Source organism: Poecile atricapillus, chromosome 4, assembly GCF_030490865.1.
Source record: "Poecile atricapillus isolate bPoeAtr1 chromosome 4, bPoeAtr1.hap1, whole genome shotgun sequence".
Classification (NCBI taxonomy): Eukaryota; Metazoa; Chordata; class Aves; order Passeriformes; family Paridae; genus Poecile; species Poecile atricapillus.
Window position 1 is genome coordinate 60,817,507 of NC_081252.1, and position 17,552 is coordinate 60,835,058.

Consider the following 17,552-nt stretch of genomic DNA (forward strand, 5'->3'; position numbering starts at 1 on the left):
GGTTCAGTCTGAGTGAAAGCACCAGTAAATTTAGAAGAAAATGAAGTAAGAGGGTGGTATAAAATAGGAACTTGTTCTGCTTTATTAAGTCTCATTTATGCTAAAATTGTAACAGTTCTATAGACTCATCATAATTTTTAATCTAGCTTTTAAATTTTTAAAAATAATTTTAGTGCTCCTGGGGGAAAAAAAAACAACCAAACAAAAAAGTGGCTCATGGTGTCTGGAAGAACACAGGTTAGTAGGACCTATTGCAGTAGGACCTCACAAATTTCTGCTTCACTCATAATCCTGCTAACCTTGTAGAGCCAAGCCCAGAGATGGTATAGGCCACTGTATCCATTCTAAATGATATATTCCGTATTCTTTTCTCAAAAATATTCACTCCTTGGGACCCAAGAATTGGTTAAATCCATGTCATAATTATGGTACTTCCTATGAAAGTAATTTTTCCATCAATTTAGCCAGTTCTATTAATTTCAAAACTGTTTTACCATACCTCACTATTACTTGATTTCACATAGAGTTAACTGCTAATTAACACAGTTATGAAGAAAATTAATCTGTCAGATTAATATTTTCCAGGTTATCTAAAAGCACTATTACCATTAATCTGTTAACTTCCAGAAGCTGCAATGAAACATTTGTTTAGCAGCTAATAATTTTTTCTTCCTAGACTAATAGCATCCCATATACTTTACATTTCTCACCTCTTTGCCTTGTGGTATTGGGTAATTTCTGTTTTAAAAACATTTCATACACACATACTTAGCCTTTGCTGCTCCTTAATTTTAACCTCACAGATGATGAAGTTCTTTTCCAATGCTGTATAACATCATCAAACATATATGTCCCTCTCAATATGCTCTAGATAATTCTGTGAAAGTAAATGCCAAATACACATTCTTTCTGTTTTGAAATAACCTTATAGTTTCAAAGATTTGTGATAAACAAGTTGTCTTTCTAAACAAAGAAGACATTTGGTTTGATGAAATATTTTACCTTAGTTTTCTAAAATACCCCAAAGTGAAAATTTTCTGAAAACAGAGGAACAGCATATATTCACTGCAGATATCAGTCTGTTTTGAGAATAATGACATTTATAGCAGGTTTTTATTTTTTTCCCAGACATGTTAGTTGCTGGTATTGTAGACTGACATCTTTACTCAGGTTTATAAGTAAATCATCTATCCAAAACAAAGGTTGAAGAGCCAAGAAACTGTTCCTGTCACAACAGTTCACTTGACCAAAATTGTTTTGTGTAGATTTGTTAGTACATGATATCTTCCGCTGTAACATTCACTTCTTCTGTTTTAGTCTTAATTTTAGGGAAATGAATCCCACTAATGGCTATTAGCAGCAAATTCACTGCATGTGATGTGGCACTTGCCACACAAATCCAAAAACAGTCTTCAAAGCGTTCTTCTAAGATAACAAACCGAAAGACATTTTCCTGAAAATTGGCAATTCTTTCTGTGAGGTGATGAAGTTTCACAGCAGCCATGAAGCTGGTGACTGCAAGTACTACAAATCCACCTGCAACAAAATGAAATAAGTATTCACTGTTATCAACTCAAAACAAGACATATTTTCGTTGTGCTTCAAAAGACTTATTGAATACATCAGTGAGCATTATACAGAGTAGGGATAAACAAAGGTATGGCTTAAACACATTCAAAATGCTTCGGCTTTATTCTATGGGCAAACATACTTTTATCTGTGACCTAAAGCCTAAAGCTGGCATCCATAGCTCCTGTTAAATGTTGACTAGATGCAATAAACCAAGATGCCACCTGGAAGTTCTGTTTTGAGAGGTATGAATTCACCGCCAACTTCATTGTATTCACAAGTATTTAAGTCAAAGAGGTATTTAGTAAGGCAGAAGAAGGAACTTGTGTCATTTTCTATGAATGTGACTAGAGAAACACTGGAAAATTACTTTACCTGCAAGGAAGTTCCAAAGGCATGCTCCTGCTGGACCGTTAATAGCCCGGTAAGGAACTTTTATTGCGTTAAGAATGCAGAATCCAAAACTGACCAGAGAAAAGAAAATGGCCACACAGAGGAATATTATGATCATCACATGCAGACCTGTATTCAACTTTTTCACCATGTGTGGGAAAACTGTCAAGAAAAAATAAATTGACTATTCAGTGTATAGGTTTTCTTGATGATAGTATACATCACACTGTGCTGGTGCTTCAAATTCTACTTAGAGTTAAGGAAGACTATTTTTATGGAGATGTGGAATTCAGCTAGTTGCACACATCTCAGTTCCTGATACTTTATTTTTCAGTGCATCAGACAAACCAAGAATATTCTGCTACAGGAATAATCCTCTACACAAGATCTGTGAATAAGGATTTAGGCTTAAGTCCTGTTTATTTAGCTAGTGGTGTTAATGTCTTTATCTCTGCTGCTGTATTGTCTGCTACATACTTTTCTGTCTCTTTTTCACCTCTGTTCTCTGTACCAAACTCCTGGTTTTGAGCTTCTTATTCCTGTCTCATGCTTTTAATCTCATCCATTTGGAGTCTGATAGTCTCCATTTCCTTGTTCAGCCCCTTGCTGCCTAAAACAGTATCACTTTTTTCTGTGTTTATTTTCTCATGTTATTCTTTTTTTTTTTTTTTCCTAGTCCTCTCTTTACTGCTGGCTCCAGTGAGATCTGCCCTGGTTTTGTACATCCCACACGTCTGCCCTATAGGATTCCCTTCTTGGTTTCTCATCTAGTGTTTATGGCCCCTTTATGCTTTTCTGGGCATCTGGCAGTGTTTTAGCTACAGATGTAGGAAGCTTGTAAAGTATTGCAGTCAGGTGGGCTTTAGGTGAAATTCTCCCATGTTTTGCTACAGGCACAAGCTCTCCCTCAGCAGCCTGTTGCTCACTTGTCTCTAGAGGACAGTAATTTTCTTGGTTCTGTCTTCACAGACACAATTCCTTTGTAGGAGGGCCAGATTGGCCAGCAGCAGGAAATGTACACCTGAGTGTTTAGTTTATCCTTCTGCCCTGTAGTAACAGAATCAGAAGAAAGGTGAGTAGGGAATTGTAAGTGACATGTTGACTGACAGGAAAGAGAGAGGATGATTGAGATGAGCCCTGAATACAAGATGATCAAGAGGATACCTTCAGCTAGCATAGCACTGCACATTCATACACATTTTGATGAACTCACTACCAAATTACTAAAAAGTTACTACAAAGAGGGTTCACTATGTTATAAACAAATAAATAAATTCCTACTTGTGCTGCATAACTGACAAAAAACTCCAAAGTTCAAACAAGCCACCTAAAAAGTAGGCAGCAAAACTTAGTAGAGGTCACCATGAACTTCAGGCATATAATTTGGGCATGACCTGACAGAATTAGAGTAGATTCTGTAGAAAAAAATCATACTGTACAAATCCCATATAAAACTGATGTGATTCAACAGATCTACCCTTTCAGTAGCTCATTCTTGGGTTGTAGCTGGGCCAGATGCACAGAAGAGCTGCAGAGACTCTGACAAGAAGAAATGAGGGGAGTAACTAAGAATCAGAAGTATGTATGAGAAATGGGAATCCAAAATCTAGGTTGCTTTCTGACTGGAAAATAACTGGGAGTGTAACAAAGAAGCACATGGGAATTAAGCCTCCTTACAAACCATCAGAGATTTTAGGGTAGTTGTAAGGATTATTTAGCCTCTTTTCTGAGTCTCACAGCCAAGTCACAATGACCTGCCCAGTGAGCCTGGCTTAGTACACAGAAATAAGAATCCATGAGAAGGATATTGCCATGGGGACTCCTGACACAATCCAGCAGTGTTTGCTATGCACAGGCAAAATGCGTGGCTTCCCCAGCTTCTTCCCAGGCTCCACTCAATTGTCAAAACAGAAGCATCTTATGCCAACTTAGGTGCCTTAGGACCATCATAACAACCCCATAGGTCTCAGGTACATGCTGCACTATAGATGGGACACTCCCAGAAGCTGCAGCTGGAGGCCAGATGATACATTTTGAGGAGTACAAAAGAGCAGTGGACACCTATTATGGCAATTGAATCACACTGTCACTGTCCCAGCTAAAAGGGAGTGTGCCTGCCATAAGTCTACTCTAGTGAATGTTAACAGAGTGAAAGTAAAGATATTTACAATAGCAGTAAATTATTGCAATTTGGAATTCTGAATTCAGAGGCACTGCAATACTGCACCATATGATGTGTTAGGTTTGTCTTGATCTATGGTGCCAGTGAAGTCCATTTATATTATCACACTCCTCATGAAAACTCTCACCATTCTTCAGAATGTTTTCTCAGAAAGTTCAGAATGCTTGGAGATTAAGGGGGACATTCAAACAAAAAAAAAGTCAAGTCATACCCAGAACCCCCAGTCCTGGTCACCCTTGTGCAAAAGTAACAGCCTTGTGTACTGTTTGAAACCAGTATTGTGAAAATATCAAACTCTATTGAGTTCTTAAAATTTTTAAAAGGGAAAATCTCTGAAACACTTGTTGACCAAAATGCATTTTTGTGCCTACTGCACTTAATGTTTTACAGTTCTAATAGAGAATTATTATCAGCTTCAGTGAGAAGTCTTGTCTAAGGAGTGCCAGCTCACGTCCTCCAATTGCATATTGATGTACTCCAGAGTGACTGTGGAACATTATGCCTTCCTCTTAGGTTGCACAGTAAAAAAATCAAAAAGTTCATTAAATAGTCCAGAAAGTTGTACAGAGTTTTAAAGGAGATTGGCTATTTTTTTCTCATTCTCTCTGCCAGGGTAGGGTGAAAGAACTGGGACTGGATGAGCACGACTGCTATATCCATGACATGAAGTCGCAGTTTCAATCAGAGCATGAGCAATAATGTGGTTACTGTAAAAGTGACCAGTCCAAATTCATCCAGTTTATCAACTGGTCATGCTAATATAAGTTGAGGTTACTCTGGTTCTTTTCTTCATTCCCTCTGAAATCTCAGTCACACCTGCCTTCAAGTTTTTATAGAAATGCTTGTGCAGTTGTGTAGTCAGACACGATCATATAGGAAAAAAAATATTTATTTTTATAGGTTAAATTTTTGGCCAGTTTAACTTCTGAACTACCTCACCTCAACTACTAGAGCCATTGCAAAGGATGGGACAGGACAGCATTGTGGTGGGCCAGGGAGAGGGTGACTGCAACAGCTTCAACTCGTATTGGTTGAAGTTTCAGTAAATCTGTACACTGAACTAAAAAAAATCTTCAAAGCAAATTACCATTTTCACTACAGAACAGAAGAAGTGAAATTTGGAAATCCAGCATACAGCTCAGTGCTCTCAAGAACTCAACGAATTTTTTTTTTTGTTAAAAGGAATACATTTAGAAGAGTTTCTACATTTGTTAAGAGTTCAGCAATTTTTTGTCTCCCAACTTAATAGAAAAGAGGGTAAGAATTTCTTCAACATGTTAATAAAGTTAGCAGTATGTCCTATGGTAGACATTTGCATTAGGATAGCCAGAGAAATACAGAAATGTGTCCAGCTAAATAAATCTCTGCTTCTTAAAGGGAAAAAACTCAGAAGAGTTCAACAGAGAAGGCAAAGAGAGATAGCAGAGCAAAACTTGGCATAGGAAAAAGTCAGTCAAGGGGAAAGTATGATCTACATCTCTAAATGACTTTCATCCCCTTCACAGGGCTAAAAGGAAACTCTCCGTTTTGCACTAGGGATTTTTTTTCCCCAACTTGATTCCAGGATTACAGCATATAACTGTAGCAAAAAGCATTCCTGATACAGAAATTTTATATTCAGACTCAAAACATCAAATCATAAAGACTGCATATTTATTTAATAACAATAATTTGCATTCTAAAGTTCTGTAAACAAAAAGAATGAAGTGCTAAATTTGAACTAGACATTATACTAAATATGTAACTAAAATTGTACTTACTTGTGAATTTGGAACGCCGCCCACCCAAGCCACATTGGCGTATTTTGCCGCCCCGAAAGAGTCCATAGTAAATTTCTCCAATGAACTTGATCAGCTCTGGATCTGTGGCATTGACCAAATCAGCCCCTGTTTTGCAAAGGATCTTTCCAGTCATCCACTTTGGAGTCCCCATTGCAACAACAATCAAGATAAAAGACACAAAACTTACTAGAGAAGCCAAAGCAAATAATGTCTTTTTAAAGCAGCCAGGCATCCTAGTGCTTTTAAGGGATCATCTTCAAGCCCTCTCTGCAGTAGTCAGATGTATTTCCCATTTTTCATCATGCTCCAAAATCCACAGCTGAATACCAGGCATTTCAAAATACTTATCTTTGTATTTTGAAGGTCCAGCAGTTAATCTGTATAGTTAAAAATCAAGGCAAAAAATACATTTTGCTGCAGCAACATCCTGAAATGGTTGCAAGTAACGTTTTCATTACATTGTAGTGCGGTGATGCTTCTTTCTGAAGCAAGTAATCCTATCTCTATGGCCTGTCTAATATTTCCCCAGGGGCTTAATTGTCCTGCTCAAATGACATCAACCTCTCTGAAGAAAATTTGGAGAAGAATCCAGTTTCTTAGAATATTTTAAAAAGTGGGTAAATATCTGTGTGCAAAGAACAAAGCATTAAAACAGCGTAATTTGGCTGAAGGATTCTGCCGTCCCCTCAGCCATGCTGAGCTTCCCGGCGCTTGCTCCCACCCAGGCTCTAAATGTCACTGCAGGCAGAGCTATCTGAGGGACAGAAATGACGGGTCTGGAATCTTCTGAACTACAACGGGGCGCACGAAGCCCCTCGCAGCCCGGTATGGTAGCCTGGCCAGCCGTGCCATAGCCCAGGGCACTCATGAGGTATAGCTCAAGCGACAGGTGCTATCCATGAGCACTAAAGAAAACCGGCCGTAATTGCCCGCACTTCTACGGTTACTGCTACCCGAGCCCTGGGGGACCTTCGGAGCCACTAATTAATTAATTAGCTTACAGCAGCAGAAGCCCTGGGGATAGTAACACGGCCCCTGGCGTGGCTCGGCCAGGGCACTGGCACTCCCCCCTCGCGTCCGCACGGCCCGGGCGGGCAGCCCGGCCGGACCCAGCCCCTCGCCCCACCCACGGCCGGGCCCGGCCCCTCACCCGCCCCGTGGGGCGGCCCATCCGTGCCGGGCGCAGCAGCGCCGGAGCGGCGGCTATGGCGGCGGGCAGGGTGCTGGTGTACGGGGGCAGAGGGGCGCTGGGCTCCCAGTGCGTGCGGTACTTCAAGTCCAAGAACTGGGTAAGCACCGGGCCGGGAGGTGGCGAGGCGGGGAGCCCCGCGGGGGAGCGGCCGTGCCCCGCCGGGCCGGGAGCTGCGGGGCGCGGGCCGCTAACGCGCCGTTCCCCTCGCCGCGGCAGTGGGTGGCCAGCATCGACCTGGCGGAGAACGCGGACGCCAGCGCCAACGTGGTGGTGAGAGCGACCGACTCCTTCCCCGAGCAGGCCGAGCAGGTGGGTCAGTGGCGGGCGCGGGGCGGCTAATGCCGGGTGAGGCGGTGGAGGATGCACAGCCATCCTTCCTCGGGTGTGCACATCCCTTCGGCCGAGCGATGCACGCAGCTTCCCCCGGGTGTGCACATCCCTTCGGCCGAGCGATGCACGCAGCTTCCCCCGGGTGTGCACATCCCTTCGGCCGAGCGATGCACGCAGCTTCCCCCGGGTTTGTGCATCTCTTTGGCTGCCGCCCGCGGTGAGCACGGCGGCTGCAGGGATGGGTCCGGCTCCATGCAGGAAGCAGGAGCGCGGTCGGTGGCGGTCGTGAGGCCGTACCTCAAGATCCTTCAGCTTCTGCTCGTCGCTTCTTTTTAATTTGTTGTAATTCCTTTTAACTGAATACACAGAAAGAGCCTGATCCGGGATATTGGAGGCTCAGCACATACGGCAGTTTTGCTTTGTTTTTGTCTTGACTTTTAAAAGTCACAGACTGAACTAGGTGAGTTGTAATGGAGATGGGTAAGGACATCTTAAAATGCAACACTTCTTTCAAATACCCTAACTTATAAACGTGTTGTGAGTAAGTGGATGTCATGCTCAAAGCATATGAACCTAAGCCCCAAGGGATCCCTAGGGGAATGCACTGGTTTCCACAAAGGTGAATGTGGGAGAATCTAAGTCAGCCTAAAAAAATACTTCGATTTATCCTCAGTAGATAGGATTAATTTTTTACATTTTAAGTTTTGAGCCAGTTTCTGTTAGTGATATACTGAACATCTGGCCAGTATGGATTTTTTATATCTACACAACTCCTAAAATTTTGTAAGAGTAGCAAAGAATGTTTACAATGCAATTTTTCAATATGGTTTTGCGAAAGCTATTGGTTCTTCTTCACTTGTTGAGATATGGATTGTTTGCTATTTACTTTGACAGAGAAAATTTGCAGCCAGCAAATTCATTACCAGCTGTAAGGTCTTATATTTGAAAGAGAACAAATTATAGATATCTAAAAGTATACAAGCTCAAATTTAGTGGCCAGACTCAAACTGATGGTTGTGGTCTAGACAGAAGCAATAAGGAGGCGAATCTTTAGTTGTTTTTCTTGCACTGTCATCAAAAATGGCACCAGTAGTCCTGGTCAGATCTGGAATTTCATTTCCCATCTTAAACAACACCATACTTGGAAGAGTACCTGTCAAAAGCAAGTCAATAATAATTTTTATTAACAATAGAGGTAAGAGTCAGGAGTTTCAGCCCTGATGATCACTTATTTCCAGTGACATCGCACACTATGGCTTTTATTTGGCTGACTTTCATCTATAGTTATTTTTCAACACAGTTGTTCTGAGCTTATGAATTCTAAATATTCATTTTCTGTAACTGTTTAAATTGCTGTGTCCTGTGTTACTCAAATACATAAGTAGGAAAAAGTAGTTTTAAGGCATTCATGGTGTTTACCTCTTTACCTTATCAGTCAAGTGTTTTCAGTATGTTCTTGTTCTATGTGTTGAAGGTGACAGCAGAAGTTGGAAAACTTCTTGGTGAAGAAAAGGTGGATGCGATCTTGTGTGTAGCAGGAGGATGGGCTGGAGGCAGCGCCAAAGCCAAGTGTAAGCCTTTGGTACAGACATGCTGGTGAAAACATGAACGATATCTGGGAGAAGTCCTTAAAAACCCGTCTTCCTGAGACCAGAAGAGGACAAAAGCATAGAAGTACAAAATAGCTTAGTCACAGTGCTTCTTAGTGCTTCTCTGAATTTTTTCTTTCTGTTAAATTTGCACAGCACTTAGTTCCTTTGGTAATGTTTGTTTATGCACTAATTTTTATCAGAGTTTTACTATGCTTTCTGAAGGAGATCATTGTTATCTATGAGGTGACTTTTGCTGAGATTACTTGTGTCAGGCAAGTTATGAAAGACACACTGGTGTTGTTGCCTAAGTAATTGCTTTATGCATAAAACCTCAGTTGCTTCCTGCATTTCTTTAAGCTGTTACTGTGCAATATTGGAAGGCACTGCCTAATCATGCTACAGAAAAAACCCTTCAGATTAAAAAAAAAAGGTTTTAAACATGTAATATTCATAATGAAATTTATGCTTTGCCCACTACTGTAGAGATACAAGAAGAAAAATAGCCTTGTTTTCTGTCTGGAGTAAATCTGGTAAAATGTGTCCCTTTCTTTTGCCTTCTGGTTTGGATGGTCTCAAAGAGAAAGGAGATACAGAAGACATGAATGAATATTTTACAATTTGGGTGTAGAAGATGGTAGAAAGCATGTTTTCATAGTGCTGTTACACTCTCTAACAGTGAGGAAATCGGGCCCAAAAGTCTTCCTTTGGCTAATTTTACTAATTCTCTTCCTAATCAGCTTTATACAAAAACTGTGATCTGATGTGGAAGCAGAGCGTTTGGACATCGACAATTTCCAGCCACCTTGCCACAAAACATCTGAAAGAAGGTGGCCTCTTGACTCTGACAGGAGCTCAAGCTGCTTTATCTGGAACCCCAGGTAAAATGCTATGCATGACAGCTGTAGGGACACCAGCAGTTTGAGACAATTGTTTATATGAGCATTCTTGTTTGTGGAGCAACAGCTTCACACCCCAGTTTCTTGGCATCTAGCACAAATGGGACCCTGCTGCTGAAACATGTAAGGAAAGTGTAATTTTACAGGTAGAGATATTGAATCTCTTGAAGCTGTACTGCAAGCACATAGAATCAGTATTTAAATAGTATTTGACATGCATTGGTGAAATGTACTTGGCTAGTATATGATACAGAAAAAAGTTTGGAAGATAATGAAGTCTAGAGGCACAAAGCAATACAACTACAATTTTTAGACAAAGTTAATTTTCCTATTTGTGTTTTGAAAGACAGAGTCCTTAATTGACCAATCTTTCTGTTGGTGATGAGTCAGCTGATTCTGATAACCATGCTTGTCCTGTTCATGTTCTGATTCCAGTCTACCTTTGCTTCAGACATAGATAAGCTTGTTGACTGTTGGCTTTGTCCTCAGCTAGCTATTTAATAGGAACTTTATTGGATTTTTAATCTTGTTCCTCAGCTGTGTTGGTCTGCACAAAGGAAGAAATCTGGGAGCTATTTAAAATTAAAAAAGGCACTGACACACAAGCCCACAGGCAGCAAGAGGGAAATTTGAGACAAATACTCCTCTATTTCCCAAGCTTTTATTAGTGTCATTTCAACAATATTTTTAAGACACAGATACCAAGATTTTAAAACATATACAATTTATGAATATTCTTGAAAGCTTTGCCTAAAACTGGGCAAAAATAGTCTATATATTTTCTAGTTAATGATTTATCTTTTGTTTATAGTGACATCTGTTATAGTCAAAGTGAAAAGGTTTGTTTTTGAGAATAAGCAAAGGAATAGTTTACAGTGAACTGCTGACTGACTATACACAAATGAAAAAAATGTGAATTCTGACAAACTTTCATGGCTTTTGTTTGGGTGGTCTTGGGTGGTAGGGACCACAACACAGGAATCAAAGCGATGTGCCTTCCTGTTTAGAACTAGCTGGTTTCAGCTAGTCTGGATTTTTCTAAAAGTCACAGCAGTGCTTTGAGCAAACACATGCAACTTATTAACATCAGGAAGAATTGGGAAAGAGTTGTTACTCAACTTTTGCAAATATGCCTTATTAGCCTTGTTGCGACCAGCTGTTCTGAAAGAAATTATCTTCCTCTTGTTTGCTGTTAATGAGATTTTTCTTTTCCGATGAGAAAATCTTGCTCACATAATGGAAACTGAAGAACACTGAAAATTACATGAACAGTTACAGAAGCAATATGAGTGTGATGCCTGAGAAATGCATCAGTCATGAAAATGTTTCTAAGAAAATTTAGAATGTTTGGTTTATGCAAGACGAGAGAGGAATATGATACACATGTAAATATTTTTATTGTAACAATAAAATAAGTTAGCTAATGCATAAAAATGGAAGTTATATAATATGTCTAATTACATTGTAGAAGCATTTATATTCAAAATATTTCTTTAGGAACATTGGAAAGGGTCTGGAAAGCTGTATAGATGGGTAGGAAGAAAGGCCTTCACTTGTAGTAGACAAAATACATTCATGTCTTCTTTGGTACTTTATCTGCATCTGGATTTCTTGACAGATACATGCCTTGAGACATATGAGACTGCTAGTACTCTGATTGTCCAGATCTTGTTCCTGAGCAGTGTGCCTTATCCTCTGGTTCCTGCTGCTTTTGCACTGCTAAATGCTGGCTTCCTAGAAAGCAACAGTTTTTAGGAAGAAGCTTGCTTTCCCTGCACGCTATTTATTAATTTTTTATCACAAGAGTTGGGTTTTTTGGTAGCTTTCTCCACAGGGCCTGTCAGACCTGGTACGTTGACCAAATAAATCCCAGATTTGAGAGGGAAGTGAACTGTATCTGTTTGGGTCCAAACTCACAAATACCTTAGTTATATGATGAAAATTAATAGAAGAGTGCCTTATTAAAGTCTATGAGCATCTTATTCTGTTTAATTTGTAAACTTAACCCTGTAGGTCACATACTTCAGGGTGCATTTGGATACATTGACTAAACATGCTTGACTTGGTAAACTGCTTATTTCTGTAGTGCTGAGTTAACTGAGTTCTGGGATAGTTTCTGTATCTCTACATTTTATTAATATTATTTTTATTAATATTATTATTTTTCTTTTAATATGTATGATTTAATATGTTTTACAAGTCTGATTATTTTCTGGCTCTGGTAAGTGGTCTTAATATTTATCAAACAGTCTTTAGTTTCTGTCATGTTACTGATATTGAGGGCTGTTCTGATTGTGTTCTAATTTGCCTGTTTTTAATTTTTAGGGATGATTGCCTATGGCATGGCCAAAGGAGCAGTGCATCAGCTCTGTCAGAGTTTGGCTGGTGCCAGCAGTGGGCTGCCATCTGGTTCTGCTGCAGTTGCCATCTTACCGTAAGTGGTTGCTTAGTTGTCTCTGCCTGTGTTGTTTTATTTAATTACTGCTGTAACCTAGAGCCACACAGATATGCTTGCAGTGTCCTATTCACAGCACACAAACAGCCTCTCAGGCCTACTCACAGAGAAAGGAAGCATCTTGACTGAATGAACAAAGCATTACGCAAGTCACCCTAAAAATGATAATGCTCTTTTCTTTGCCTTTGCAAGGCAGTAGCGGATGCTAGGATTAAAATTTGATTTACATTTAACCAGTTTAACTGTAGCCATGCATTAACATGTGATTTTTTTTATTTCAGTGTAGACAGAACTGTAAAAATGAGATGAACTGTTCAGCAAAGTTTTAGACTTAGCTCTGTGATAATAGTAAGGCAAAGGATTATTTGACAGGTTTTCACTTGAATAAAGATGCTTCTTCATAAGGTGCTGCATACCTGTGCTTGATTGGTAAAATTAAGTTCCTTTGAGAACCCATAAATCCAAAAAAAATAAAAAAGTTTAACTTTCATTTTCATCAGGAAAGCTAGTAAAAAGTGGATGGCCTAATAGGTCTTCATTATGTTTAATTTTATCAATCCTGTTGTAAAAATTAAAAACATTTTTCTTGCCAGGTCCATATCTAGGTCAGGACCCATAATGTAAGACTAAAGAGTTCTGTACAGAGATTTGCTATGCTACCTGAATTCTCTACATTTCCTTACACACAATACACTTCTTCAGGTCAGACAGGAATGACATTAAATGTGTTTGGATAATTGACCTTCTAGCTTTATGGGCAGGCAGACACCAAGATCATTCTTGTGCATGCAGCTCTTGTGTAATTCTCATGCAAAGCTCTGCTCATAAGTGAATTTTTGAGAGGGTAAATACTTGGATTTCAGCAGCATTTCAGTGAGGGAGTTCTGGAAAGTCATATGTAGCATAAATATGTATTGTTAAAGTCAAAACTTACTATATTTATGCACTTAATTTCTCAAAAGCATGGATGTACTGCATGTGTGCTGTGCAGTACATGTGAAGAAGCTTATTGCTGCCATTCCTCATCTGCATGGGAGAGTTGGGAAGGGAGCTGCAAGCTGAGTGATGGCTCCAGTGGATGGTTCCTCAGCTAAGCAGGAAGCTGGAGAGTTCTTATCTTAGCTGGAGCCTTCGATATACATTGAAATTAATGACTATATTGTGTTAACACACAGGGAGGATGCAAGGGAAATTCACACCACGTGGTGTAAATGTCAGGCACTTATTACAGCAGTGAATTGAAGCAGGTGGTGCTCATCAGAAACATGACATATAAATAAAAGGCTTGCTTATCTTTTTTAATCACAGGGTTACCTTAGATACACCTGCAAACAGGAAATCAATGCCTGATGCAGATTTCAGCTCCTGGACACCCTTAGAATTCATTGCAGAGTGAGTATCTGTGGGATAACTGAACAGTTCCTCACTGTCCCTCTTGCTGCTGCATCTCAGTGCCTGTTCTTTATAAATACCTGTCTTAGATTTGCGTGGATTTTTTACCTCCATCTTACTGTGTATCTTTCTAAATCATGTTGTGTTTAACTGCACAGGTTTCCTAACTGGAGAAAATTAGCCTAACTCCATCAACTTCAGCTTCTCTACATGAGTTATTCCAGCAAGGAGATAGCCTTAAGCAGCTGGAAGCCAGAGAGTTTCCTAAAGCCTGTAGACAAATTAAATTGCAGACAGCAGGTGCAGGAGACACCTGGCTTAAAGATGAACTGCAAAGAAGTATGTCAGCTTGGGTGGGATTTTTCTTCTTAACATATTTTACTGCCCAGTTTATGGCATCTTAGTTCAGTTCTCTCAACTGGCAGCATTTCTGATCCTGTTTAAAAAAAATAATAAAGAATTATTATTTTTTTACTATCCAAAAAAACTTGTCCTGAGTGATACTGCAAAATGCTGAAACTTCAACTGTAGATTATGTAGTGGCAGGCTGACATTATCTGCCTTACTGGTCTCATTCCCAAGGGTTAGAGAAAGTGCAGTGTGAGTATTGCCTTTTGTCATGTGATGGGGAGTAGCAGTTTCTGCTGAGGGTGAACTTTTACACGTTTTAAAAGTCTTTTGGAACTGACAGTGGAATTGAATTTACCTATTGCTAATTGTTGAGAGAGTAGTTTAGTTCTGACATCAGATTTCCTTTTTTGTAAATTAAAGGTGGATGCCAGAGAATGGAAATGGTTTTAGTTGCACTTTCACAGTTAAATATCAGAATGTTATAATGGCCAGTTTTGAGAGTAATGGGTTTAGCAACTCTATCCTAGCCATAAAACTGTGTTTCTTTTATATAAATGCTATTAAGGTAACTAAAGCAGCTCCTGCTTCCCCTTTTCTAAATTTTTTAACTGGGAAAAAGCCTAGCCACTCTGACACTTTAAGCTCCTGGCCTTTTCCTTTGAGATATTTTAGAAAACCTGTGTGTTCTAAAGCCCCTTGGATTTCTCTGGGCCCTCTGTCCAGTTCTGAGGGTCTGAATCCAATGATCAGATCACACAGAAATCACTAGAGAGAGCAGTAGGAAAAGAAGGAAAAGTAATAGGCTTGTATTTTATTCTTCCTGTCAGTGTACCTGATAGTAGTTGTAATTTTTTTGCTCTCCCTCACCCTGTTTTGTCCATTTATTTTAAAACAGAACCTTTTATGACTGGATAACAGGAAAGAATCGACCAAGCTCTGGCAGTCTAATCCAGGTGATAACTACAGGTGGGAAGACTGAACTAGTTTCAGCAGCACATCTTTGATGTCAATCACTTAAAGTGATGAAACTTCAGCAAAGGAGAAGCTGTGGAAAATCTATCCACCAGTATAATTTGAATGGTCTGTATCCAGTGTTTGTAGTTATTCCATTAATGGAACCAGATTTCAAGTAATATTTCTGTGCTGTCAGTTGTAAGCTGAGCATTTCTTTACCAAATAATACCAACTTGTCTCTAAATGAAAGTTGCAGCCTTTAAAGTCTGTAGATGTCCTAATTCTGAGCATTATATGGCAACTTACCTGTTTTCTGTGAAATGGGAATTGTACTTAACCATGTCCTGTGATTGCATACATAATGGTTGGATTTTTTTCTCTGTCAGTAAGTGTTTCTGTCAGCTTACTGTGAATCTTTCGGTATTTTTCTGTCTGCGAATATAGCCCTTCCCCTGCATATTATGTTGGCTGTAGCCATAGGGAACACCGCAATCGTATATCATGTCCTAGTCGTGTAACACTTTCCTTGTGAACGTTCCACTTGAGTTGATGAAACTGAATAGAGATTACTCACTTGAGAAGGAATTCCTAATTTGCCTTACAGTTCATAAGCTGCTCTCAGGCCTACAGCTGCAGGATAAACAGTCATTCTGTCAAATGAGTAGTATGTCTTTCTCTTAGTCATGATGGTTCTTGACTTTTTCAAAAAGCAAAGTGCCATAAAGTAGTAGAAAAAACATACATGGACTTGAAAATGGAACTTTTTGTGCTAAATAAATATATACTGTTTTATGTACTGGGCTGTCTCCATTATTGTAATCCCAATATCTTGATAATATTTTAATTGGTTTAATTGATCATACAGTTCAGTTGTGGTAAAGGACTTAATTTTTTTACTTATTTAGTTCTGATCATGGTGCATAAAATACATTTCTGTGTGTGCCAGAGATCTACTTTACCATGCATAGAGGCAGGCCTTCAACTGGGGCAAATGTTTTCTTAAATCCAGCCATGTTACATGCAAATACAGTTCAGATAAAGAGTGCAAGCATTACCTGTTCAGAGCCTAGACTTACACAGAATCAGTACTGGTGGGTTTTTGGGAACATCTTGAAAGCAATTAAATAGCAAAGCTGTGTGTATGTTCTCCCTCTGCACTTTTCTGTTTTTATTATCTTCAGGGTTGTGTTGAGGAAGGATTTACTGCCATGAGTCAGGAAACCTTTCCTCTCTTCCTACTGGAAAAGCTCACCATGTTAATTTTAACATAGAATGACTGCCTGGTTTGGTATGACTGTCTCTTTATTTGTTTTCTTTAGCTGGATGCAATAGTAGAGGGGAGTTTTTCTGTCTGTCAAACTAGTCCAGGACTGTAAATTTGTAAATATGCTTTTAATTTTAAGTGGAATGCTTGCAATGATGCTGCTGTACCAGCAGTTTCTACAGGCTCAGACTACAGACAAAAACTGCAATGGACTCTGGTGAGCAATGAAACCCTAGGGTGCTACTCAATTATTCTGAAAAAGGGGTAGCTGTCTCCAGCTATACTACAGTTACTATATAGCTATCTCTAGCTATACTACAAATTAACATGATATGAAGACTTCCCTCTGCCGAGCTAGCTAAAACAGTGAATAGTGTTAAAGCATAACTGTGAACACAAGACTTCTAGATTAACTTTCGTCAGTTTGCAGGTATGAGCAGAAAGACACAAAAATGACATTATTGAAGCTGGAGAGTGAGAATAGAGGTGAGCATATGGCAATGATCCAAGTGTCTGTGAAGTTTGCTGCTAAAGGTAAGAGATTTAACCTGAGGAGTTTGATGTTAAAGAGGCTTTTTGTGACCAGTTTCATCCTGTATCACTGCGAACTTTATTTCAGTTAATTTGCCATCAGAAAAAGCCACCCTGTTACTGCAAACATCTGGGTGGCCTGGCTCCTTCACCTGGCCCAGAGATCAGGTGGTGCTGCAATGAGTAGCAGAGATGTGTCTTTGTGTGGGTGAGTTCCATATGGATGAACTCCCTGCAGTGCCCACACACTGCTAATGGAGACTGTAGTCTTGTTGTGAAGATTTTCAGAGTTACAGCATGGTTTGGGCTGGAAGGGACCTTCGAAGATCATCTAGTCCAACCCCCTATTAGGCAGGGATGTCTTACTGCCTATTACAGAAATAAGCACATGAAGAATTTCTACTCTGGTGTTGATGAGAACTTCTGAATTGCTTATATTTTGGATTAATATAGCATGATTACCAACACTGTAATACTGCAGAAGTTAGAAGCTTATCCTCCTTTAATTTAAGGAATACAATATTTATTAATTTCTTGTATATATATTAGGCAGCTTGAATTTATCATGTTTTTTACTTCGGACTGTACAGATGTTGTCACACTAAAAAATTCATATGCCCAGAGCCTGTTCAGTAGGGCATATTCCTGTACAACCTTCCTTCAAAGACGC

General features: G+C 39.5%; 2 protein-coding genes across 2 annotated transcripts; one reads left to right on the forward strand and one right to left on the reverse strand.

Annotated features, from left to right (window-relative positions):
* Window positions 1-1,146: 1,146 nt before the first annotated feature.
* On the reverse strand, window positions 1,147-6,996 carry CLRN2 (clarin 2). Its single transcript, XM_058837901.1, has 4 exons — window positions 6,927-6,996; window positions 5,905-6,302; window positions 1,945-2,124; window positions 1,147-1,536 (listed from the first exon to the last, which is right to left on the reverse strand). Exons 2-4 carry the CDS (start codon window positions 6,155-6,157, stop codon window positions 1,271-1,273), a joined length of 699 nt encoding a protein of 232 aa, XP_058693884.1. The 5' UTR covers window positions 6,158-6,302; window positions 6,927-6,996; the 3' UTR covers window positions 1,147-1,270.
* On the forward strand, window positions 6,693-15,883 carry QDPR (quinoid dihydropteridine reductase). The gene is made up of 8 exons (XM_058838846.1): window positions 6,693-6,750; window positions 6,922-7,214; window positions 7,334-7,426; window positions 8,922-9,018; window positions 9,777-9,917; window positions 12,261-12,369; window positions 13,699-13,782; window positions 15,029-15,883. The coding sequence occupies exons 1-8, from the start codon at window positions 6,693-6,695 to the stop codon at window positions 15,135-15,137; spliced, it is 984 nt and encodes a 327-aa protein (XP_058694829.1). The 3' UTR covers window positions 15,138-15,883.
* The last annotated feature ends 1,669 nt before the right edge of the window (window positions 15,884-17,552 follow it).